Source organism: Myotis yumanensis, unplaced genomic scaffold (assembly GCF_028538775.1).
Source record: "Myotis yumanensis isolate MYYU_CA2020_CCGP unplaced genomic scaffold, mMyoYum1.0.hap1 SCAF_11, whole genome shotgun sequence".
Classification (NCBI taxonomy): domain Eukaryota; kingdom Metazoa; phylum Chordata; class Mammalia; order Chiroptera; family Vespertilionidae; genus Myotis; species Myotis yumanensis.
Window position 1 is genome coordinate 55860468 of NW_027223762.1, and position 26566 is coordinate 55887033.

Genomic DNA, 26566 nt, shown 5'->3' on the forward strand with positions numbered 1-26566 from the left:
TTTGGATTTACATGGGAACAGACCAATCAGGCACCAGGGGTGGGACCTTCTGCCTCTATAACCCAGCTCCTCTCGGGCTCTAGGCAGGCCCTTGTCCTTTCCACCAAAGAAAGATGATTGTGTTTCCCTGGCTGAGCTGAACCATGGAGATGCTCACTAGAGCAGACCATTGAGGAGCAGAGCAGAGCTGTCTAGCTGGTGAGGGGCCTGGCCCCAGGGCTGGCTCACAGCTATGCTGCATCACATTTGAGCTGTTTTTTTTTGTTTTTTGTTTTTTTTTGCTAAATAAAATTCTCTTCTTCACCACATCCCAAAATGAGGATTCCTGTTAGGACTGAATTGGTGCCCACGTGCAACCTTGATAATATGATCTACTTTCAAGGTTACTTTCTACCTCCTATGGAAACCTCCTACCATTATCAGTTGATCAAAGCAGTGGTAGGTCAGCCTGGATTTAAAGGAGGTCACACGAACTCAACTAGGCAAAGGAATGACATGCAAGCACATGAAGAGAAGGACGTGATGGGGGGCCATCTTCACAGGCACCCTACCATACACGAATTATTTAATGAGTCAGCAGTTCTCCCTCCCCAATCAATCCGTGTGCCAGTTCCCCAAACCTCTGCTAATACTGAGCGTGATCAACCTCTTTGCTTTAAATGGGCCAATTTGATGTTAAAAATCTAGTTAAATGGGCCGCATCATAAAAGAGGCAGGAGTGAAACCAGTTGTTTAGTTCAGCAAAGCAGAAAATAGTAGTAGGTGAAGCAACCATCAATTTTGATAATCTTGGGCTCTAGCTTGTTACTAGTTTTGCTTTTCTGTATTTGAAATATTTACACTAACTTTGAAAATCGGAGGTTTGTCTGAACAGGATTCCTAGCTTCCTACAAGACGTCAGTGTATTTAAAACTGCGAATAAAAACTGTAGCCCAGACTTGGTACACAGTGTGTGGCCAAACCTGAGAATCAGAACAAAGCGAATGGCCTCCAGAGCGCGACTGGAGGGGGTATGAACGACTGGCGCCATAGCCCTCGTCTGCCTTACCGCGTGGACCTCCACTCAGACCCGTTCCCTGACGCCTGTGTGTCGCTCACCCAGATGCTAAGTCCCCAGGCCCAGCGCGTGCGGAGGGGAGGAGGAGGTCAAAGGCCAGCGTCCGTCGCCTCGGAAACCTCCCCCGCCACCTCTCGCGAGAGAACGCTGGGCGAGCCCTAGCCCCGCCCTCCATCCTCGGGGACCAGCCCAAACCCCGCCCTCGGGTCCTCACCTGAGGACCCTGCGAGGCTGTCCGCAGCCGCGCCGGACTCGTTTCTTTCGGTGCCAGTCCGGACAGTTTCCCAGCCCGGGCTGCGCTTCGGCGCTGCCATCTGGCCTCGGGGATTGAGGCCCGGGGAGCAGAGGCCGGCTCTGCGACCCGCTGCAGTCTGGCGGGCGGTGGGGAGGGCTGCCTGGAAGAGGCGCAGCGGGGGCTCCAGCATGGCGGCGGCGGTGCGCGCAGCGGGCTGCCTCCCTGCGCTGTGCCGCGTGCCCGCGGGTGAGAGCAGGGACACGGAGTGGGGGCCTTGGGCGGAGCGGGGACTACGGGCAGGGAGGGGACCGGGAGCTCGTCTGGGCGAAGAGGAGCGTGGAGCCGCGCGCGGACCCTGGGCCCCTCTCGCCGGCTCCCCACCCCGATGGGCTGTGTGACCTTGCGCGCGCCCGCGCCCTCTCTGGGTTCCAGGGTCGGTCGGTAGCGCGAGGGTCCAGGGCTCCTTCCAGTTCTCCAGATGGTTCTGTCCCGTGTGCTGGGCAGAGCGGGGCCCGGAATCGCAAGCAAGTGTCGCCGTCCTGGTTCGAGGTGGAGGGCGGCCAGCAAAGCTTAAGGGAGAGAGGCTGTCCTACAGCTTGAGTCGCGTGGGTGTCCGACTGTTAGATCCCGGGCTGGCAGTACCATTACTTAAAAGAGGGCTGTTAGCTGCCGTCATCTAGTTCCAGCAGCCCCTGAGGGTTATTTCTCTACATTCTTGACAACGTTTGTCGTCAGCCCTTTTCATTATAGTCATCTTCGCGAGAGTGAAGTGGTATCTGTGATTTTGATTTGCATTTTTTATGGCAAATGAGCAGATTTTCTCATTGCTTATTGGCCATTTGTATATGGTGTTTTTGGAGACAGTCTTTTAAAATATTTTCCTATTTTTAAATTGGGCTGTCTTTTTTGAAATATATTTTCATTGTTTTCAAAGAGGAAGGGAGAGGGAGATAGAAGAAACATCAATGATGGGAATCAGTGATCAGCTGCCTCCTGCACGCCCCCTGCTGGGGATCCCGAGCCGCACCCCCAGCATGTGCCCTTGACCGGAATCCAACCCAGACCCCTCAGTCCGCAGGCCAGCTCTCCAGCCAGGGCTTGTCTTGGTTCTTTTATTCTATAGGTATTGATATTAATGTGAATATGGGCTTGACTGTTTTTAAAGTGCTTTTTCATGGAAAAATGTATCTTATTTATTTACTTACTTACTTACTTACTTTACAGGTCTCTTATGTTCCAGGCAGCTTTACCCACACACCATTCCAACAGCTTCCACTTTGGCATTGAAGACTGTTCCCAGTAATGGTGAGATTTGTTTATTTAACTACCTTCTCTTAGATCTAATGCTAGAGTACTTTGTGTGGTTTTTAGAAATGTAAATGAACAAAGCATGTTCTTTGTAATGGAATGCATAGGGTCTAAAGCAGTGGTTCTCAACCTTCCTAATGCTGCGACCCTTTAATAATACAGTTCCTCATGTTATGGTGACCCCCAACCATAAAATTATTTTCGTTGCTACTTCATAACTGTTATTTTGCTACTGTTATGAATCGTAATGTAAATATCTGATATGCAGGGCTCATCCCCAGTAGGGGGTGTGTGTAGGAGGTGGCCGATCAGTGATTCCTTCTCATCATTGATGTTTCTATCTCTATCTCTCTTTCCCTCTCCCTTACTCTCTGAAATCAATAAGAATTAAAAAAAGTTCGGGATTTTTATGACTTAATTTTATTAGGAACAATTAATTATTTGGTTCTGGCAATGTTTATTCACAGCCATGGAGCATCTAATTCAAAGTTTTTTCCCATCTACCTACAGGCCCTTTGTCATCTCCAGGAACCAGAAACAATTGTCATATCAGCAGCTTGACCTGTGCGCTACAGACACAATGCTGGATTTCTTCTCCCAGCAACTGGATGGGCCAACCGTATAGATCCTATAGTTTCTTCACTAAATGTATGTAGACTGGCTGCAAACTTCCCTTTTCATGAAACAGGAAAATTAAAGATGCTTTTATATCTTAATTTTTCTTTATTTTCTACTTCCTTAAATGAATTTTCACTTTAGTGATTAGTATGTGATACACTATTAAAATAAAAATGTTCCTTTATGTGCCTTGTAATATTATCTGACATGCTACCAGTCATATTTGTATTATACTTTGGGAACCACTAGTTTACTTTAATGCCCTTCTTTGGGGCCCCTGAGGCTGCTTTAGATTCACACCAAGAAATATACTCGGAGTCTGTTTCCAGTTGTGCTTTAGTTGAGGTAGGATATCTAATCAGGAAAAGTTTATTTATTTTAAGTAGATATTTTGTTGACACGACTCCTACTTGTGATAGAATTTGAAAGAGTTCAATCTGAACTGATATAAATGGAGATTGAAATTACAACTCATCATTAGGCACATTTTTTAAAAACTAGAATTATAAAGCCAGTTTATTTTAAACTATTGGTAAATACAGAATCAAAAAAGAAAAGCACCTATAACCCTACTGCCTGAAATCCTGGTTTTGCCATCTTTTCATGCAGCGATATATTCTACATTTCCATGTTAGTTCACAGACTCTTCTCGTGCAGTGTTATGACAGCTGAATATTGCACTGTGTGGCTGTAGTTGACTGTAATGTGGAGGTCTCCTATAACTAGGTCATTGTGTAGCAATGCAGGAAAGAGGACTTGGTGGTAGGGACATAAGTTGCATAGGCTTTGTTGTATCTGCAGATTAGGTGCAGAGAGAAAAGAGAGGTGGATGGAGTTGGAGTCTCTTCGTGCCCCTATCCCCAAGTGTTTCTAAGAGTTGACTTTGTGCTTAGGGACTATATCAGACTCAAAGGCCTTGGGAATTTTTTTAAATAGTTTTTGCCTTGCCCTAAAAGGTCTTTTCTCCAACTCCTCTTATTCTAGAGGTGCCTTTTGTCCTCGTAGGCCCTGTCCCTGCACTGCTGTCCCACCAGCCTCAGACTCTGCATTAACCTGTGTTCTCAGTTATGGGACTCTGTACCCTTATGAGTTTATTGGCTCCCAAGTCATATTGAGATTAGCTTCAAGGGGGTGTTCTCAGTTGAAATTAGCATGGGGCTAATTTTTTTGCTGTTTCTTTGACAGAAAGGGTTGAAATAATAGTAAATCTATTCTAAATAGCAATTTAGGTTAATTAGAATCTTAGGCCAGTTAAAATAGTAAAATCTCTGTCAAAACAATTCAACTTGTAGCTGTTAAAAAATTTTTGTGAATAATACTAAGAATATGAGATAAGGCACATAATGTAATAAATACAAAAATACAAATGTTATAATTCCAACTTTGTCTAAGACAAAAATATGTATACACTTAAGTATGCATGTATGAATTATAAAAATAGAAAATACATTCTGATCTAACAGTGGTGATGGGATTCTGAATATTTTTTATATTCTTCATACTGCCTATATTTTCCAGATTTAAAAAAATAACCATTTCTGTTATAATCTTAAAAAGAGTTTAAAACCATTTTTAAAAACCATAATGCCATTCAAAAGTTGACATGTGACTTGTCTTTTTCAAATGTAGTTAGAAATTTTATTTTCCTCTTATGGAAAAAAGATGAACTAAATGCTTTAGTCTTTTTTTCCTTGTCTCAATATCAACTTTAGTCTTTTATTTCCTTGTCTCAATATCAAGTTTTTTTTCAAATAGAACCCCTTTTAGTCTTAATGAGTGATTTTCTTATTCTGCTTCTAAGTGATTAAAAACTCTGTAATTGATTTACCTGTTAATATGCCTCCTTTGGAAAGGCTCTCATTGTGAACTTCCAGGTTTGGATGGCATTTGTAGGCACCATAATTTTTAAGCAGTCAGGAAAGAAAATCAGCTGTTTAGAGTTTAGTCTGAGGGGTTGGTTATTTTATTTTGAACCTGTGCTTCTTTCAAGTGAATCAGTATCATCCTAAAGTCTGAGCTCAACCTAAACCCTTTGCTCTGATCAGGGGTGAACACAGCACTATATGATGTGGAGTCTCACTTACTCTTTTGACCTTCAGTTAATGGAAATCAGCTGTACCAATATGTGTTTTTTAAAAAAAACAGTATACTGTGCAGGTAAAAGCATTTAACAGTATTATAAATCCAAAACATTTTTCCCTTTCGTGTAATCTACCCTGAGGGTCAAGTTAAGGCTTTTCAGGAAGCAAGCAGGTAGAACTTTTAAACCCTAAGGGAGGATAAAAATACTTGTGTTGTAGATATTTTTAGTACATCAGGCAGGCAGCTATATGTAGTTTAGATTTTTGACTAGTACATTTGTATGGCTATGATTCTTTATTAAATAAATTGATAACGGAACAGAACCTGTGGTTATAAAACCAATTGGTGTTACTGTGAAAGGTTGGAAGTGCTTGGGAAGAGAGAATTTTTTTTTTTTTTAAATATATTTTATTGATTTTTTTCACAGAGAGGAAGGGAGAGAGATAGAGAGTTAGAAACATCGATGAGAGGGAAACATCGACCAGCTGCCTCCTGCACACCTCCCACTGGGGATGTGCCCGCAACCCAGGTACATGCCCCTGACCGGAATCGAACCCGGGACCTTTCAGTCCGCAGGCCGATGCTCTATCCACTGAGCCAAACCGGTTTCGGCAAGGGAAGAGAGAATTTAAATCTAATTAATGATTTAGATTCTACACCAATAAAATTTAGAATTATTTTAGTATTATTCACAATTAAATTCTACACAAGTGAAATTCAGAAGTAAAGAATCTGCACATTACACAAGCACAAAGGGGAAAATACTGATTGAAATGTATGGTAGGAAAAGATTTTGGGATCCTTGAAATTCACCAGTGGAAATCAGCAGTGTCAGGTCTATACGTAAAGTAAAAGAGAAGCGTGGTGTAGGAAGACACACACTCACATGCACATTTCAACTCTCAGACCCCTACTCACTCGTTCTTTCCGTGTATTGATTAGGTTTTAATCAGAGTTGAAGGTGAATTGGGGCATTTTATTTTGAAAGAGATGTTTAGGTCATTCACAGAAGAATAAAGCAAAACGTCCAACTGATTAAGACTTATGGGTTCAGATTGACACATCGGTTCTTGTTTAGGTTAAAAAGTCTGTATTTAAGAAGGAAAGTTATTGATTATCTCAGTGGTTTTAATGGAGGCAAGAGGACAGAGAAGAGATCTGTAAATAGTTGATAAAATGTCTGGAAAGCAAACTTGTTGGAAAGAGGGATCTAAATGTTGGCTGTCTTTTGTAGAGGAAGGCCATATTTGAAAGTAGTAGAATTGGTTCCTTTTGGGTTTTCCAAATGTAATTATGAGATATGTGCAAAGAATGGTTTAATTTTACTTTCATTTCTGCAATGGTGCAAGTGAAGTTGGTGTCTTCTGTTCTTTTCTATTCGATGGGAGACCATAGATCATTGCTTAAAAATAAGATAAATAAATAAAATCCTCTCTCATTACAGTGACAGCAGATGAGCTGTGGAAAGGTGCTTTAGCAGAAACTGGTGCTGGAGCAAGAAAAGGAAGAGGAAAGAGAACCAAGAGAAAGAGAAGGAAGGATTTGAACAGGGGTCAGATCATCGGTGAAGGTAAGCTTAAAAATATAGCTAATGTGCTTTTTAAGGTTCCCCGCCCCCCCAAATTTTATAGATATTTTTACAATCTAGAAGCATTAAAACATTTCTCTTGAAGGACATGAGGATCTGCTGCTCACCCCAGGAATCTGGGGGAGGAAAATTTCGTAGAAAGGGATTCATTCCTTCCTTCCTTCCTTCCTTCCTTCACAAGCCTTCGGTATCAGTGTAGCATATGCTTTGACAGTTCCTGTCCTCAGCTTATGATTCAGGATAAAAGATGGAATAAATGGCGAGTTGGCAAACTCTCTCTGCAAAGGGCTAGATAGTAAATAGTTTCCGCTTTGTGAGCTGCATGGTCTCTGTTACAACCAGGGGCACAAAATAGTCATTGACAATACATAATCAAATTAGCATAGCTTGTTCCAATAAAACTTTATTTATAGAAACAAGTGGTGGGCTGGATTTGGCCCGTGGCCCTTAGGTTTACCTGGGAACACATGATTGTTTATTCTTGTGTTTTTTTGAAGAATAAAAATAGTATGGTGTACTTGAATTGGCATTTTGTTGTGGTTGCTGATAAATTATTGTTGACTGGAGGCCCGGTGCATGAAAATTCATGCACTTGGTGGGCAGGGGGGGTCCTTCAGCCTGGCCTGCGCCCTTTCACAGTCTGGGACCCCTCAGGGGATGTCTGACTGATGGCTTAGGCCCCCTCCCCAGGAAATCAGGCCTAAGCTGGCAGTCAAACATCCCTCTGGCAGTCCGGGAGCCCTCAGGGGATATCCAACTAATGGTTTAGGCCCACTCTCCCGCAGGGAGTGGGTCTAAGCCATTAGTCGGACATCCTTAGTGCTGCCATGGAGATGGGAGAGGTTCCTGCCATGCCCCTGCGCTGACCAGTCATAAGCTGGCTTCTGGCTAAGCAGCACTCCCCCTGTGGAAGTGCACTGACCACCATGGGGCAGCTCTTGCATTGAGCATCTGCCTCCTGGTGGTCAGTGTGTGTCATCGCGACCAGTTGTTCTGGTCATTGCGCCCTTAGGGTCAATTTGCATATTACCCTTTCATTATATAGGATAGTAATAGCCTTTCAGGCATGAAATAAACACATTCACTGTTCTAGTTACTGCATATCTACTTGGATATCTTTCTCTGCCTTACCTTGTATTTTACTTACTTATTTATTTATTTATTTTTAAAAATATATTTTATACAGAGAGAAAGGAAGAGGGATAGAAAGTTAGAAACATCGATGAGAGAGAAGCATCGATCAGCTGCCTCCTGCACACCTCCTACTGGGGATGTGCCTGCAACCAAGGTACATGTCCTTGACCGGAATCGAACCCAGGACCCTTCAGTCCGCAGGCTGATGCTTTATCCACTGAGCCAAACCGGTCAGGGCTACTTATTTATTTTTTAATTTAAAAATATTTTTGATTTCAGAGAGGAAGGGAGAGGGAAGAGAGAGTTACAAGCATCAATGATGAGAGAGAATCATTGATCAGCTGCCTCCTGCACATCCTCTGTTGGGATCGAGCCCGAAACCTGACATTGTGCCCTTGATCAGAATCGAACCCAGGACCCTTCAGTCTGCAGGCTGATGCTCTATCCATTGAGCCAATTGGCTAGGGCTGTATTTTATTTTTTTGTTAACACTTAAAAAATTATATATATATATATATATATATATATATATATACACACACACACACACACACACACACACACACACACATACACCCTCACACATACACACATGCACACTTCTCAGTAAAAACTTCAGACTGTAGGAGAAACCTAAGTCCTGGTGCCCTTCCAATATCCCTTTCTCAGTTGCCTTGAAGAATAAAAATAAAATGGTGTACTTAGAAATATCTAATCTCATTTTGGTGTGTTTCCTTCTGGCATTTTGTAATGCTCATCTATAATAATAAAAGCGTAATATGCTAATTAGACGATGTCCTTCTGGATGAAGCCAGGGCTGCGATGGAAGCCCGGGTCCAGGTGCCTGCTGGTGGCTGGAAGGACGCCTCGGGCTCAAGTGCAGGAGGGAAGCCGGTGCCGGCAGCCGGGGGAAGGAAGGTCTACTCTTCCACAAATTTCTTGCATCAGGCCTCTAATATATACATAAAAATCCTAAAATAAATATATATTCTTTTCTTTTAAAAAATAAACTGTATCATGTGCTACACACTGTCTTAAAATTTACCTGTTTTTTTTTTTACTCAGTTAAATCTTGGGAAATTGTTCCACCTCAGAACCCACAGAACTATCTCATTATTTCAGTTTAGGGCAGAAGATTTCATATGTTGACTGTGCCATGGTTCACTCAACCCTCCAGTAGTGCTGGACATGTAACACATTGTTTCCATTCTTTGCCTTTACAAATAGCTCTCAGTGCACCTCCTTGTCCCGGCACACATATGCCTCCTACCTGTGTGGGAGCATTTCTCCAGGCTAATACCATGAATTAGAATTATCATTAGCTGAAAATTTTAATGGATGTGCCAAGTGGCCTGCCAAGTGATTATGTTAGTTTAAACTCCTACCAGCAGTGTCATCTGCACACCATTGCCTGGCATTTTAACACTCAAATGAATGCTTTAAAGAAATTCTTATTCATGTATGTTTTTAAACTTTCAGGGCGCAGTGGCTTCCTATGGCCTGGTCTGAATGTCCCTCTTATGAGGGATGGAGCTGTGCAGACCATTGCCCAGAGAAGCAAGGAAGAGCAGGAGAAGGTGGAAGCTGACATGTTCCAGCAGAGAGAAGAATGGGAACGGAAGAGGAAGATGAAGGTTAAGCGGGAGCGAGGCTGGAGTGGAAACTCGTGGGGAGGTGTCAGTCTTGGCCCCCCCGACCCTGGTCCCAATGGAGGTAGCAGAGTCCTGATTTTGCTTACCTTGGTGGCAGAGAGATTGTAGTTCTGGAGTTGCTTAATATGAATTTATTTACTTACCTGTTTAGATTGCTTTTTTCCAAAAAAAAAAAAAGGATTTGAACATCATTGAAATAACTACATTATTATCCAGCTGTATTTTATGGAACATTAGAGGCCCATAACCAAAAGTATTCCACACACAGGATGCAGAGCACTGGGTTCTGACACTGCTATTGTGTGGCTTCTCAGAGCCTTCCATGTGGTGGTGTGCGTTTTGGATCTGCACAGCAGTTTCCCAACACAACTGGTCGGGTGCCTGTGGAGCAGCATGGTGTGGGAGTTTCCATAACAGGATAAACCAGATGGTTGTCATTAAGCCTCATAAACAGAAAAATGAAAGAAAAATTCAAAATACTTATTAGGCCAAATTAGAAACCAAAGTCCTCCGCACCCCCAACACCCATGTATGTAGAGAAAAATCTCAAAAATCCATTCTTGAGGAGGAGATGAATAGACAAGAGTGTGGCTGCTTTCTTAAGTTTGGCTTAAAGAGAAGAGCAGAGGCTGAGAGGGAGAGACTGGCAAGTGTGCTTAGAACTGAACAGAAGGCTTCAGTTGGAAGGAGGAGAAAAAAGATCAAGTCCCTAATGGGGACCCAGATTCAGAGTAGAGATAAGTGCACTAACTTGTGACAGATTCAGGTGAAGCCTGTATTGTTAGTAGTGGGGCAGGGTGTGTGAGCGATGTCTGTCTGGTGGCTTCAGCTGGCCTGGGAGGAGGAGGGGCCATCTGCTGAAGGGAGGATGGGGCAACCATGAGCATGGCTACCAGAATATTTTTTCTTTTCTTTTTTTTTCAAACATTTTATTGATTTTTCACAGAGAGGAAGGGAGAGGGACAGAAAGTTAGAAACATCGATGAGAGAGAAGCATCGATCAGCTGCCTCCTGCACACTCCCCACTGGGGATGTGCCTGCAACCAAGGTACATGCCCTTGACCGGAATCGAACCCGGGACCCTTCAGTCCCCAGCCCGACACTCTATCCAGTGAGCCAAACCGGCTAGGGCTTTCTTTTCTTTTTAAAAAAATATATATTTTTATTGATTTCAGAGAGGAAGGGAGAGGGAGAGATAGAAACATCAATGATGAGAGAGAATCATTGACCGACTGCCTCCTGCACGGCCCCGACTGGGGATCAAGCCCGCAATCCGGGCATGTGCCCTTGACCGGAATTGAACCCGGGACCCTTCAATCCACAAGCCGATGCTCTATCCACTGAGCCAAACCGGCTAGGGCTGGCCACCAGAATATTTTGATGAAAACTAGGGTATCTGGGACTTTCTTTCAGATTATCCAGAGTGGGAATTGAACAGTGTAGAGAAAAGAGGACTGACCATGAGTTGATAATTGTTGAAGCTGGCTAATGAGTACATAAGCTGTCACTGGCTATTCTGTTTTTGTATTTAATTGAAATTTTCTATAGTAAAAAGTTAAAGGAACATAAAATGTTTGAAGTGGCTATGAGGTGAGTGAAGAGGGGCCTAACTAAAAGGACATAAGAGGCTGACAGGTCGCAGGGAGCTCTTGATTGAATTAGAGACCATGAATGTTTAGGGGTCCAAGTGTGTACTGTGCTTTGACTTCTGTGGCACCCAGCAGGCCAGGTGTGGCCAGACAGCTGCATTGATTCAGGCATAGACAATATGGAGGAGAGAAAAAGGTGAGGGAGTCGAGGCTATCCACACGCTCTGGTGGAAATGATGGGCTGTGGTGTGTTGGCTGTGTGGGAGAGGCTATGAAGACCAGAAGGGATAAGAGGGAAAGAAAACAGTGGTCAAGAGTCTGGAGGTGCTGGGGAGCGCCAAGAACCATCGCCTGGGGAGACATTGAGTGAGAGCTGGAGGGGTAGGAGGGTGTAGTCAGGGAGGTGGTGGCCGAGTGTATGAATTTAATGGTGGAGTGGTCTGGTGTTGGTGGAGGACCAGGGCATAGCCTGAGAAATGGCACCGAAAGATTCACTTTCTTTCTCACATAAATGTCGATAATCATGCCTGTATTGAAAATGCTTTTGTACACTAATTATATTGACATGTATCTGTATGACTTTCTTTTCTTTCTACAGAAACATATGATGATTTTGATACCAGGATACTTGAGGTAGGCACGCTGAACCCAGTACCCAGTTAGGTCTTTGGAGAAGTTGGGAAAGTTTGGGCTGGTGGAGTAGGGATAGGGCACGAGGACTGTGAGGAAAAGCCTTGATGGATGATGTTTTCTAAGACACAGAGCTGATTTGGGTAAGAAAATAATGAAACTTGAGTTTCAATCTTTTGATACAGGTTCTCCTGACTGTTGCCCTTTGCGGGGCACTGTCAATTGAGGTCTCATGACAAGGCAGCTTTGGTGGTGTTGGTAACAGAATTTGGGGATTACGTTGAGATTTCCTCCTTCCTAAAGCTAAGGTAGCATTAGTGACCTGTCCTCGAATTATGAACCAGCTGAATCTGGCTTCAGTTCAGGGAGCAGGGACTGCAGGAGCCATGGGGCAGGGCTGGGAAACGTGGGGGTGCTGTGATGTCCAGCTCTTGATGGGCAATCACCCTGCAGGCCTTCAAAACAAGCCTGCTTGAGGTGAAGCTCAGTCACTTCCCAGGGCAGTCCCTCAGGTCGTCATCTGCCCTTCGAGCTGGTGCTGCAGCCTTGTTAGTGTTACCTGCATGTAGAATGATCATTTATTGAGTTTGTGACTGAATCTTTTCTATTATTTCTTCAATACCAGTTGTCTATAGAACTTAAAGTATGTTTACAAGTATTTTATGTCTTTAGGTCCCAATATATACTTATTGGAAGTTAATTCCTTTGAAGAATACTTCTACATGGGTGTTTTCCTGTAAGATGATCCACAGCAGTGGACTCAGCTCCCTTTTCCTTTAACCTCATTTTATGGGAAAGCGGCTGCTATTTAAGCTGTTGAGTTAACAGTTTCATGGTTCCTGGACTTTTATTTACATCATACACACAAAAAATGCAAGTTTTCCTGTAGTTCATAATATGCAGGTATTTCCAAATTCTCTATTTTCAGGTGAGCCTAATCCTCAGCACAGAGATCTGATTGCATGCTATTTTTTTCTATATACTGCATTTTATTTCTAAATGCACATTCTTTCATATTTCAACATCTCTGGTATTGGGTGTCTTATAGCCACCAGTTATAAACCATGACAGAGTTTAATCAGCACCTTTTTTCCTTTGCATACGTTTGTTAAAATGGGGTGCATTGTGTTGTGTAGTTTCAAATCCCTTTAAGTTAGCTCAGAACTGCTAACAAGCTCTAGCTGGTTTGGCTCAGTGGATAGAGCATTGGCCTGTGGACTGGAGGGTCCCAGGTTCGATTCTGGCCAAGGACACATGCCTGGGTTGTGGGCTTGATCCCCAGTAGGAGGTGCCCAGAAGGCAGTGATTCTCTCTCATCATTGATGTTTCTATCTCTCTCTCCCTTCCTCTCTGAAATCAATAAAAATATATTAAAAAGAACTGCTAACAGCCCTGAGAAATAGGAAGAGAGATTCTTATTTCCACTTTATTCCTGAAGAAACAATCTAGGTAGAGGCTTCCTGTGAAGGAAGTTTGCTGCTTGTGCTCATGAACTTGAGGATGACATGTCTGTTCATGGGTGTGTGTGTGTGTGCTGCACATGTAAGGTGGCTGCTCCAGTTCCCACTTCAGAGTTTTCTTAAGGTAAAATATTTATGAAACATTTGTCTTTTAGGTAAGAAATGTTTTCAATATGACAGCAAAAGAGGGAAGAAAGAAATCGGTCCGTGTGCTGGTCGCCGTGGGGAATGGCAGAGGAGCCGCAGGTGAATGAGGTGCAGTGACGTTAGGGGTGCTGGTGGTGGCGGGGTTAGGTGTGGCCTTTATTCAGCCCGAGTCCATGGGTTCATGCTGCTGACCAGACTTTTTCTACTGATGAATGAAATCTTTTGTGTTCACAAATCTTATGGTCACCCCATGAAATCCCTTAGAGGGAAAAGAAAGAATAGATCTTCCCATATCCGCCATTTCCTGTGAGGACCAATGGTTATTTTTTTAAAATATGTTTTCATTGATTCAGATTTTTAGAGAGAGAGGAAGGGGTAGGGGAAAAGAGAGAGAGTTTGAGAGGGAAACAGACAGTTTAGTTGCCTCCTGTATGCCTCCTTTGGGGGATTGAGCCCACAACCCAGGCATGTGCCCTGACCAGGAATCAAACCAGTGACCTTTGGTGCATGGGATGATGCTCAACCAACTAAGCCACATGAGCCAGGGCACCAATGGGTATTTTAGAAACATTATTGTGTTATGTATAATAGTGAAAAATGAGGGGAAAAAACCATTACATTACATGCTCAATAGTAGGGACATAGTTACAAAAAGAATACAGCCATATATTGTAATATTCTTAGGTCACTAAGGAATTATGGAAACTTATAAAAATAATGCAAAGTAAAAAAAGCACAACTTCATATAAGACCAAATATAATTTCAACTTCTGTGGGGTTTTAAGTATCATAGGAATGTACACTTGAAACCTATATGATCCTATTAACCAATGTCACCCAATAAATTTTTTATTTAAAGTTTTTATAAAGTACTAGAAGCCCAGTGCACGAAAATTCGTGTACTTGGGTGGAGGCGGTGGTCCCTCAGCCTGGCCTGTACCCTCTCGCAGTCTGGGACCCCTTGGGGGATGTCCAACTGATGGCAGTCACACATCCCTCTGGTAGCATGGGAGCCCTTGGGGGATGTCCAACTAATGACTTAGGCATGCTCCCAGGGAACGGGCCTAAGCCATTAGTTGGACATCCTTAGTGCTGCCACAGAGGCGGGTGAGGCTCCCGCCACTGCTGCTGCCCTGGCCAGCCATGAGCCGGCTTCTGGCTGAGCGGCACTCCCCCTGTGGAAGCGCACTGACCACCATGGGGCAGCTCCTGTGTTGAGCGTCTGGTGGTCAGTGCACTTCATATCGACTGGTCATTCCACCCTTAGGGTCAATTTGCATATTACGCTTTTATTATATAGGATTAGAGGCCTGGTGCACAAAAATTTGTGCACTGGGGGGGGGGGGGGGGGGGGGTCCCTCAGCCCGGCCTGTGCCTTTTCGCAGTCTGGGACCCCTCGGGAGATAACAACCTGCTGGCTTAGGCCTGCTCCCGGATGGCAGAAGGCAGGCCCAATCCCTAGGTACAGCCCCTGGTCGGGCTCAGAGCAGGGCCGATTGGGGAGTTGGGGCGCCGTCCCCTGTCATGCACAGAGCAGGGCGGATTGGGAGGTTGCGATGCCACCCTCAGTCACGCTCAGGGTAGGGCCGATTGGGGGGTTGGGGTACCGCCCCCTGTCACACTCAAGGCAGGGTCGATGGGGAGGTTGCGGCACCACCCCCTGTCACGCACAGAGCAGGGCCGATCAGGGGGTTGGGGCTGTGCCCCCTGTCACACACAGAGCAGGGCCCATCAGGGGGGTTGGGACTCCGTACCCTGTCACACACAGAGCAGGGTCGATCAGGGGCTTGGGGAGCTCCCCCCTGTCACGCACAGAGTAGGGCTGATAGGGGAGTTGGGGCACCGCCTGTCACACACAGAGCAGGGTGGATCAGGGGGTTGGGGTGCCGCCCTCTATCACCCACAGAGCAGGGCCGATCAGGGGGTTGGGGCGCCGCCACTGTCACACTCAGGACAGGGCCGATGGGGAGGTTATGGCTCTACCCCGTCACACACAGAGCAGGGCCCGTGGAGGGGGGGGGGTTGGGTTCCCACACCCTGTCACACACACAGAGCCGCAGGACGATCGGGGTTGGGGAGCTCCCTCCTATCAGGCACAGAGCAGGGCTGATCAGGGGGTTGGGGCGCCTTCCCCTGTCATGAACAGAGCAGGGCGGATAGGGAGGTTGTGGCCCCGCCCCCTGTCACACACGGAGCCGCAGGGTGATCAGGGGGTTTGGGCGCTGCCCCCTGTCACGCTGATCCCGGTGCCGGGAGGCCTCGCGGCTCCGCTGATCCCGGTGCTGGGAGGCATATTACCCTTTTACTATATAGGATAGAGGCCTGGTGCACAGGTGGGGGCCGGCTGGTTTGCCCTGAAGGGTGTCCTGGATCAGGGTGGGGGTCCCCACTGGGGTGCCTGGCCAGTCTGGGTGAGGGGCTGAGGGCTGTTTTCAGGCTGGTGGGTGACTGAAGCTCCCAACCACTCTTTTTTTTCTTTTTTTTTTTAATTCTGGCCCAAAGCCTCTGCTGCTGTAAGCAGGTATCTGGTTTGTTTTGGTTCTATAATCGAAACACTGTATCATCTCAGCTCTGAGATCCCGGCTGCTGAAAGCTGGTTCCTGGGGTTTTGTTTAGCTTCTATATTTGTTACAATGTTTCAAACTGCCAGCTCAGAGGCTGGCAAGGCAGGCGGGGAACGTTGGAGTCCTTCACTGAAGCAAGCAAGCCTCATGTTTGCTTCCAGCTGCCTGGCTGCCGGCTGCCATCTTGGCTGGCAGTTAATTTGCATATCGCCCTGATTAGCCAATGGGAAGGGTAGCGGTCGTATGCTAATTACCATGTTTCTCTTTTATTAGATAGGATGTTTGCCAAAGGAAACTAGTCTTAACAGTTATTTTTGTATCTTTCCCAGAGATTCTTTATTCATATATCTTTTTTTAAATTTACACAAAGGGATCATAATATGTTGATAATTATATACCTAACTTTTCTCAGCATTATCCAGAGATCTTTCTGTATTAGCATAAAAAGATTCCCCCTCATTCTTTGTACTGATTCCATAGTGTTCCATTGTGTGGGTAAATGTAATTTTTGTTACCTTTTCCCTTTGTTGAATATTCATGTTGAGCCCAATTTTGTAGTATTTTTTTTAAACATCCTTACTATATAGGATAGAGGCCTGGTGCACAGGTGTTTCTTGTACATGTAATTTGTTGTACTTTGGTACGAATGTCAATAGGGGAAATTGCTTGCACTGAAATTGCTGCCTCAAAATTGTATGCATTTTGAATGTTGATAAGTATTGCCAGAACCCTCCCAAAAGGTTACATGGATTTATGTTCATCTGTACCCTCACACCCTTGCCAGCCCTGAATATAATCAAACGTTACTGATCGTCAGTATCATAGTGAAACCTATCTCTTTGTTTTCATTTCCATTTCTTTCACTATGAGAGCTTGGACATCATTTTGCATGTTTATTGGCCATTATTATTTCTTCTTTGTGGTCTGTCAGTTCATTTGCTTTGCCCATTTTTCTGTTGTGTGGTTGTTCTTCTCATTGAGGATATAGTTCTTTGTGAGTTAAGGACGTTGGCCCTTTGTCTATCACATATTTTGACTTAGTTTTTTATTTTTTCCACATGTAAATTTTAACCAACAGAGGTTTTAAACCTTTATGTAGTAAATTTATCAATCTTTTATTACTTCTGATTTTGTGTCTGGATTTCTGGTTTTGTTCTTAGACAACCTTCATTTGAAGGTTATAAATACATTCATATTTTTCTCTAGGACTTGTATGGTTTAAGTTTATTTAAATTAGGAGTTGGAATCCATTTGTCCCAGGTTTTCAGATGTCTTGCGTCTCTTATGGAGCAGTATTATGTTACTTTTAATAATTAATGGTGACAGCAGACAGTGGAGGCATTTATGGTAACTTGTGATAAACCTGACTTCATGGGGTTGAGTACTCACAAACTCAAGAATCATTGATTTTTATCTCCTAGTTCTTTGAAATCTGAATTGCATATGAAAGTTCCAGTGAAATCATGGTTTTACTCTATAGCAATGTATGTTTTCCCAACCTTTCTGGTTATTTTAATGTATTTTCAAAAATATTCAAAACCATGTTTAGTTTTATTGAGTTTATTTAGTTTTATGTAGAGATTAATAAAAGGTAATGTTATGGATTTTATATCCCAAAAGTGTACTGTTTCCCAATGTCCCAGAACAGAGAAGCAAATCTCTAGCCTCCTGCTTTATCATTCATTTAGCATAGCAGGTTTGCTGTGGGCAGAGGAGAAATGAAGTGCTATGAAATATTGTAGGAGCTGAAACTTGGAATGTGGTCAAAGATGTGCCAAACATATGCCTTTTTTCATATTTTGGCTTTTTCTTTTAAAGGTTTTGCCATTGGAAAAGCCACTGATCGGGCGGACGCTTTCAGAAAAGTATGTACTTTTTCCCTTCGTTGTCAGTAAGAGATCAGTAGGCTATGTGCTAGACATGATGGAAACTACACACAAAAATAAACTGAAATAACCCTCTCCTGAGACTACTTGTCCAAGTTCCCACATCTCACAAAGAGCAGTTTCTGAAATACCCATGTTCTTTCACATCATTTTCATCAGACTTGTGATTGTTACCAAAATTGTGAGACAGCTGAGAAGGTGTCTCACACTGACAGAATGTCCAAGGGCACTAAGGAATTATTGTTAATTTTTTGAGGTTGTGATAGTGATATTGTGGTTAAGTTTCTTTTTTAATTAAATTTTTCTCTTTTAGAAATATATACTGAAATTGTTGTGTAAGTTTGAAATTTTCCATAGTAAAATATTTTATGAGAGGTTTTTTGTTAATCCTTAGCAGAGGTTATTTTTTCTATTGATTTTTAGACAGCGTGGAAGGGAGGAATGGGAGGAGGGCGAGAGGAGAGAGAAGCATCTATGTGAAAAAGATACATCGATTGGTTGCCTCCTGCATGCGCCCTGACCGGGGCCTAGACCAGCCTGCAACCCAGGTACATGTCCTTGACCGGGAAACAAACTCCAGACCCTTTGGTGTGAGGGCTGATGTTCCAACCACTATGCAACACCAACCAGGGCAAAAGATATTTTGAAATCTCCGAGAAAAAGTACATTCTAACAGTAGATTAAGAAAAATATTTTTCATCTTTCAGGCAAAGAACAGAGCAGTTCACTATTTGCATTATATAGAACGATATGAAGACCATACAAGTGAGTATTAATCTTTTCTTTTAAAATTTGCAAGACTGTGTTGGCTCATTGTGTGGCAGTATATCTCTGTGGTAACTTTGTTTTTCTCTGTTGCTATGTTCTTACAATAAACATGTAGAATGTAGAAGCAAACTTTCTCTCCTGAGAAGGTGGTGATGTGTAAATCAGACTTTGTCACTTATCCTTGGCCACTGTGTGCTGGCTGCTTATGGTTGTATTAGTTGCTGTGGAATATTTGCAAGGGCATTAAAGCTCATACCTAACCTTGTTCATCTTTATGTTTTCATCCTCCAGTATACCATGATATTTCTTTAAGGTTTAAAAGGACACATATCAAGATGAAGAAACAACCCAGAGGTAACTTAAAAACTCTTACAATTTTTTGAAGATAAAGCAGTGCAGTTATAGTAGTTCTATCATGTCCTTTACTTTGCTCACTTTTACTTGAGCTCATTTTGAAAATACCAAACAGAAAGCCTAAGTTAGATTTTAAGAAGCCTGAATAATTTTTATACCTAATTGGTTTTGAAACACTGCCTCCCACCCTGTCCAGTGTGGCTCAGTTGGTTGGACTGTCACCTCATACACCAGGGGGTGTGACAGGTTCCATTACTGGTCAGGGTGAATGCAGGAGGCAGCTGATCAATGTTTCTCTCTTACATTGATATCTTTCTCCCTCTCTTTCCCTCCCTCCCTCTCTCCTTTCTCTCAAATACATTTTAATTTAATTATAGAGGTTAGCATTTTTTATTTTCTCTGTCTTCTATATTTTTCAGGTTTCTATATAGTTTAACCTATTACCTGTGCATTGGGGTTAAATATTCTGCTAAAGCAGTATGATACATTATTCATAGTTTTTCCTAAAGCATGTGCATCACTATTTCTGTGGGAGGATATTAATAACCAAAAGAGTGCCAAGTAAGAAAACTGTATTAAGGAAAGTAAAAAAGATACTTGTGTATCTTTGTGAATGTACATGTGCATCTCCCAGGGAGATCGAGAATGCCATGTTCCTAAGCTTTAAACATAGGCACTTCTGCCTTGGCTGCAGGACAGTATCTGCTTCCTCACACAGCACTACAAAGCATTTCCTGTACCACACACACATGAATTTAGCTTGTATTAAACAAATGTTTTTTTACATTTGAAGTCTTCACAATCAAAGTACATACAGTCAGCCCTCACTTAACATTGTTGATAGGTTCTGCAAAATAGTGGCTACCATTCGTTGGTGGAGCATCTTGTGTGGTCCAGGTGCTGTGCAGCATACACACCTTCCCTCGAGTGCTCCCCATCATGCCCAGGTCATCCAGTGAGCCTCCGAGGCCCCTCTAAACATCTGTCTTGCACTTTCTTGCATGTGTACCTCTCCAGGTGTGTGTGCATCTATACACCTTCACCCATGGGCATATATTCTGTGTGTATATAACTCCACATAGAAGAATAAACCACTGCATTGTTAGCCTGTCTTTAGCCACATTCTAAAGCCCTCAGTTCTCAAATGATCTGGCATAGCTGGCCCACAATTAATTTTCTCTTTCATATAGCAAGGACAGTTCTAGGTAAGAATATAGTTTTTACACACATATATTGAGTCACGAAGAAAAATGCTGTGCCTTAAAGTGAGTGGGGAGGTTTCTGAGTTTCACGTCTGGCTAATCAGAATGCTAGCATCTAAACTTGGAGCTCTTTTCTGTCACTCACTCCCACCTGCATTTGCTAAGTACTGGTCTAGGCTCTGAGAACACAGCAGTGAACCATATCCAGCTCTCATGGAGCCCACATTCTACCTGAGGGCAACATCGGATTGACAGGTTGTGCTGAGGGCCTGAAGCAGCAGTCAGGATGCCAGTTTAGGGAGATCCTGGCCTTGGGAAGGAAGGGTGATACCTTCAATCTTGTGGTTAAAGATTGACCCCTGAGGACGAGGTATTTAAGGTGAGAAGTAGCCGTGTGGGGAACAGGCAGGGAAATGCCAAGTGCAAATTCCCCCAGGTGACAATGCCAGCACCAGGAGGGTGGAGTCTGCATGAGGTCAGCGAGACGTCAGGTCATAGAGGGCTTTGGGGGTGGGGTGGAGTATTTTATTTTATTTTATTTTATTTTATTTTATTTTAATTCAGAGAATAATGGGAAGTGAGGGCTTTAAAGGAGAAGAGATATGTTTGGTTTGTTTTTAAAGCTCTTCCTGGAGCAGGTATTGTAAGTAGGCATTAATAGGGCACATGGCTGGAGGTCAGGTCTGCAAGGAGGTGAGAAGGACAGGCCAGGAGAACATCAGAGGAGAGTGTTACAAAGCCAGAGAGTCTTTCCAGGAGAAGAAAGTGGACATCTCTGCTCAGTGTAGCCAAGCAGTCGAGGGGTGACAACAGATGTATCCCTCGATGGTTAGTTCGTAGCAGGATGTGAGGAACTGCCAGGCAGCTCAGTTCATCTTCATAACAACCCCGTTTTTCTGCCCATGTGCTCAAGATATTTATTTCTTTAGTTCAAATAACGTTTAAATAAGGATCATCAGGGAAGTTAAATAACTTGTCAAGGGTCACCCAGCTGGGAAGTGATGAGCTGGACTGTGAACCAGAGTCTCCTAAACCCAGAGCCTGGAGCTGTGTGAAAGCAGCAGTGCACTGACTCTGATTCTCCCCTTTCCTAGGCTACGGTCTTCGCTGCCACCGCGCCATCATCACCATCTGCCGTCTCATTGGCATCAAAGACATGTATGCCAAGGTCTCGGGGTCCGTGAACATGCTCAACCTCACCCGGGGCCTCTTCCATGGTCTCTCTTGCCAGGTAACCGTGCCTTGGGTCTGAAACGGAAGTTCTGGTTTGCATTTCAGTTGTGTGTGTTGAGACTACTATGTCCTGGGGCCACCTGAAACATGGGTTTTATGCTGACTAATCAGGTAGTTCATTCAACTGAAGAGTTAGTTCACGAAGATGAACCTTTAAAAAATACTTCATGGGCGTTTTGAACTTTCAAAAGTAAGTATTTTTAAAAGTTAGTAATTAGACTCTGTTTTATTATGAAAAGAATACATGCTTGTTCTAAATCTCCAACAATATAGAATTAAAATAAAAAGAGAAAGTCCATTTCCTAATTTAGACCTTTCCATTGGAACTGGTGTGAGCCTCTCAGCCCCTGCTCCACTCATGAGAGCTGTCTTTACGGGAAACAGTGTTCATGGTCCCGGCACAGGTTGTTCAGGCAGCTGCCTGACCTCTGAGGAGCCATGAACCCTAATATGCCAGGCTGTCACCACACAGTTGGGAGTCCTGGGCCAGTGCTGACTATCCCTCGAAAGGAGGGGTAGATCTTAACAGATCTGCATGAGAGAAAAGACAGCTGGGTTCAAGAGACTCCTTTCTGTGGCCTCCGTTTGTTGAGGATTTTGACAGGCTTCCTTACAGAGAGTTTGATGGCTGTTTTTGAACAAAGTGATCTGTGGAATCATTGTAGCTCTCTCTGTTCAAAATAGGAAAATTAATGAAAAGAAAGGGTTTTGTTTAAAAGGAATATACCTAGGAAAAAACTTAACCAAGGAGGTAAAGGGCTTGTACTCAGAAAATTACAGGATGTTGAAAAAAGAGATAGAGGAAGACATAAGTAAATAGAAGAAGATACCGTGTTCATGGATTGGTAGAATCAACATCATAAAAATGTCCATCCTACCCAAAGCAATCTATAGATTCAATGCAATCCCCGTTAAAATACTAACAGCATATTTCAAAGACCTAGAACAAACTCCAAAAATTTATCTGGAATAAAAAAAGACCCCGAATAGCTGCAGCAATCTTGAGAAAGAAGAACAAAGTTAGACGAATCACAATACCAGATATCAAGCTGTATTACAAAAACACTGTTCTCAAAACCGCCTGGTACTGACACAAGAACAGACATATAGACCAACGGAACAGAACAGAGAACTCAGAAATTGACCCAAGCCGTTGTGCTCAAATAATATTTGAAAAGGGAGGCAAGAGCATACAATGGAGTCAAGACAGTCTCTTCAATAAACTAGGGGCGCCGCCCTACCTTAACCCTGAACTTCTCCATGCAGAGCTCTAGCGTGCCTGGCCCAGCCCCCAAACCCTCTGGCCTTCTCTGGCCACTTCAAGCCCCGCCCTCACTCCCTCGAGTCCCATAGGGCTGGTCCCGTCTTCTTGGCACCTCCTCGCTTCTGCCCCATCTCCGGAGCAACGCAGTGGCTCTGCCCCATCATGGCACCGGAGGAGAGCATGGAAGCCTCCTGCCTGCTGCACTGTGCTCCTTCCCCTGGCAGGTGAGCCGCGGGGCACTCAGAGTGCGAGCGGTGGGTGGCGAAGGACTATGCCCTCTCACCCCTGCCCTCCCAGGCACGGCATGGTCCCGCCTCCTCCAGGCTCCTCCCCGCTTCCACCCTGTCTCTGGAGCAACACCCTAGCTTATATGCTAATGACCTGATCATTATTGTTATGGCGTATCGACCACTAGCATATTAGCTCTTTATTAGTATAGATGGTGTTGGGAAAATTGGACAGATACATGCAAAAAAATGAAACTAGACCACCAACTTACACCATACACAAAAATAAACTCAAAATGGATAAAGGACTTAAATGTAAGACAGGAAACCATAAAAATCTTAGAAGAATCCATAGGCAGCAAAATAGCAGACATATGTCGTAGCAATATCTTTACTGATACAGTTCCTAGGGCAATGGAAACTAATGAGAAAATAAACAAATGGGACTACATCAAAATAAAAAGCTTCTGCACAGCAAAAGAAACCATCAATAAAACAACAAGAAAGCCCACTGCATGGGAGGACATATTTGCCAATGTTATCTCTGATAAGGGTCTAATCTCAAAAAGTTACAGGGAAATCATACAGCTTAACAAAAGGAAGATACACAATCCAATCAAAAAATGGGCAAGGGACCTAAATAGACGCTTTTCAAAAGAGGACATACAGAAGGCCAAGAGACATGAAAACATGTTCAAAGTCATTAATCATCTGAGGGATGCAAATCCAAACAACAATGAGGTGCCATCTCTCACCTGTCAGAATGGCTATCATCAACAAATCCACAAAGGACAAGTGCTGGCGAGGATGTGGAGAAAAAGAAACCCTCGTGCACTGCTGGTGGGAGTGCAGACTGGTGCAGCCACTGTGGAAAACAGTATGGAGTTTCCTCAAAAAATTAAAAATGGAATTTCCATTTGACCCAGTGATCCCACTTCTAGGAATATAGCCCAAGAAATCAGAAACACCAATCAGAAAGGATATATGTACCCCTATGTTTATAGCAGCACAATTTACAATAGCTGTGATTTGGAAACAGCCTAAGTGTCCATCAGCAGATGAGTGGATTAAAAAACTGGGTACATCTACACAATGGAATACTATGCTGCTATAAAAAAAGGAATTCTTACCATTTGCAACAGCATGGATGGACCTGGAGAGTATTATGCTAAGTGAAATAAGCCAGTCAGAGAAAGATAAATGTCACATGATCTCACTCATTTGTAGAATATAATGGACAACAAAAACTGATGAACAAAAATAGAACCAGAGACAGAGAAGCATCAAACATACTGTCCAACCTTGAGGGGGTAAGAGATCAACCAAAGGACTTGTATGCATGCATATGAGCATAACCAATGGACACAGACAGTCGGGGGGTGAGGGCATGTGCTGAGGGGTGGGAATGGCCGGGGAGAGGTCAATTGGGGGGAAAAGGAGACTCATGTAATACTTTAAACAATTAAGAATTTAAATTAAAAAAAAACACACATCTTTTTTGAAGAGCTGTGTGTGTGTGTGTGTGTGTGTGCTGTCCAAAACATCCTTCAAAAGTACTTTTGAATTTAAACTTATTGTTAGAGGTTTAATTATTTGATGTGACTAAGATTGTTTATTTTTTAAATATATTTTATTTATTTCAGAGAGGAAGGGAGAGGAAGAGTGAGATAGAAACATCAATGATGAGAGAGAATCATTGATTGGCTACCTCCTGCACACCCCCTACTGGGGATCGAGCCCACAACCCAGGCATGTGCCCTTGACTGGAATCAGTCCCAGGACCCTGCAGTTCGCAGGCCAACGCTCTGTCCACTGAGCCAAACCAGCTAGGGCAAGATTGGTTTTAGATAGTTCATATTTATGATCAAGTATATTTGTTCACTTATATGATGTTTTTGTTTTACATTAGTACTTTGAATCTTCTAATGTAACTATCCCAGATACCACCAGCCATTAAAAAGTTGCGTTATTTAATGTGCTACTCACGAGAAAAAGTGCCACCAATTTAAGTTATGTGCTATTGATTATCAGACACTGATTTAAATTAGTTTGTTTTTATGAAACAGCTCATCTCTTGTCTAATTTCAAACATATGTAGTGTTAGAATACTACAAGGTAGACAGAACCTGGAAACATGAGATTGAACGTATCGGATATTTTAAGAAACCATCTGTAAACCATCCACTGACTTTATTTGCCTGCTTCCAGACTTTGATGGCTACCTTCTGTCATGAGTCCCCTGGCACTTTCATCCGTGCCAGCAGTACCACCTCTACATCATTTTATTTTATCCATAAATATGTATCTGAAAGATAAGGATTTGAAAGTACCCACAATACTACTTACTTTATTACCTAAAGAATTAATGGGAATTTAGTATTATCACACATCTCATCAGAGCTCATAGAAATGTCCATTTAGCCCTAGCCAGTTTGGCTCAGAGCGGTAGCCTGGGGACTGAAGGGTCTGAGGTTCGATTCTGGTAAAGGGCACATGCCTGGGTTGTGAGCGCAATCCCCAGTAGAGGGGGTGCAGGAGGCAACCAATCAACAATTCTCTCTCATCATTGATGATCCCACCTTTCTCTCCCTCTCCTTTCCTTTCTGAAATCAATAAAAATATATTTTTTAAAAAAGAAATGTCCATTTAAAAATAATTTTTTATGCAATTTGTTTGAATCAGGTTGCAGATGGGTCAGTACATTGTAAGTTTTTGCTGTGTCTTTTAAGTCATTTTTAATGAGTAGGTTCCCTTCTTTTTTCTTGCATTTGGTTAGTAGAAGAAACCAGGCTGTTCCTACTGTGGTTTCCCAGTCTGGTGCTGACTACATATCTGCATGTGGATCCTCCACATTTTCTTTCCCTTTGTGTCCTGTGAATTGGAAGCTAGACTAGGGCTTGATGATATTCAGATTGATTTTGGGCACAGCCTGGCACATGATTGGCAGGGTTTGGAAGGACAATGCCTTCCCTCTGTCTGCATTGTGGGTAGGAAGGTGTGGCTGAGATTATTCCACCTACAACAGGTCACCCCAGAATCATCTGAAAGGGTATTTAAGTCCTAAGTGGTACAGTGTTGTCACTGCCCACTTCTCTCTGGCTGAAGGCAGTTCCTGCTCTTTGAATTACAGATGTGCCTCACAGTGCTAACTGTTCTTCTCCATTTGGTCTTGCCCAGGAAACCCACCAACAGCTGGCTGATAAAAAGAGTCTCCATGTTGTGGAGTTCCGGGAGGAGTGCGGCCCTCTGCCCATTGTGGTCGCCTCGCCCCAGGGAGCCGTGAGAAAGGATCCAGAGCCGGAAGATGAGGTTCCGGACACCAAACTGGACTGGGAGGATGTGAAGATCGCCCAGGGAATGAAGCGCTCTGTGTGGTCGGGTTTAAAGAGAGCTGCCACCTGAGTTCTCCTTGGCCTCATCCACCCGTTGGTCAGGTCAGCACCTGGAGGGGACTCAGCTACACCTTGGAACATCATGGCTTTTTTTGTTTTGTTTTGTTTTTTTAAGGAGAAAGACCAACCTCAAGTTCTTTATTTACAAATAATAAATAATTATAGTTTTAACTTAT

At 43.5% G+C, this 26566-nt stretch overlaps 1 protein-coding gene across 1 annotated transcript; it reads left to right on the forward strand.

Moving 5' to 3' along the window:
- Positions 1-1310: 1310 nt before the first annotated feature.
- MRPS5 (mitochondrial ribosomal protein S5) lies at positions 1311-26566 on the forward strand. Its single transcript, XM_070429686.1, has 12 exons — positions 1311-1538; positions 2517-2597; positions 3111-3248; positions 6745-6870; positions 9502-9735; positions 11862-11896; positions 13509-13599; positions 17883-17929; positions 18658-18715; positions 19010-19072; positions 21369-21505; positions 26176-26566. Exons 1-12 carry the CDS (start codon positions 1481-1483, stop codon positions 26398-26400), a joined length of 1293 nt encoding a protein of 430 aa, XP_070285787.1. The 5' UTR covers positions 1311-1480; the 3' UTR covers positions 26401-26566.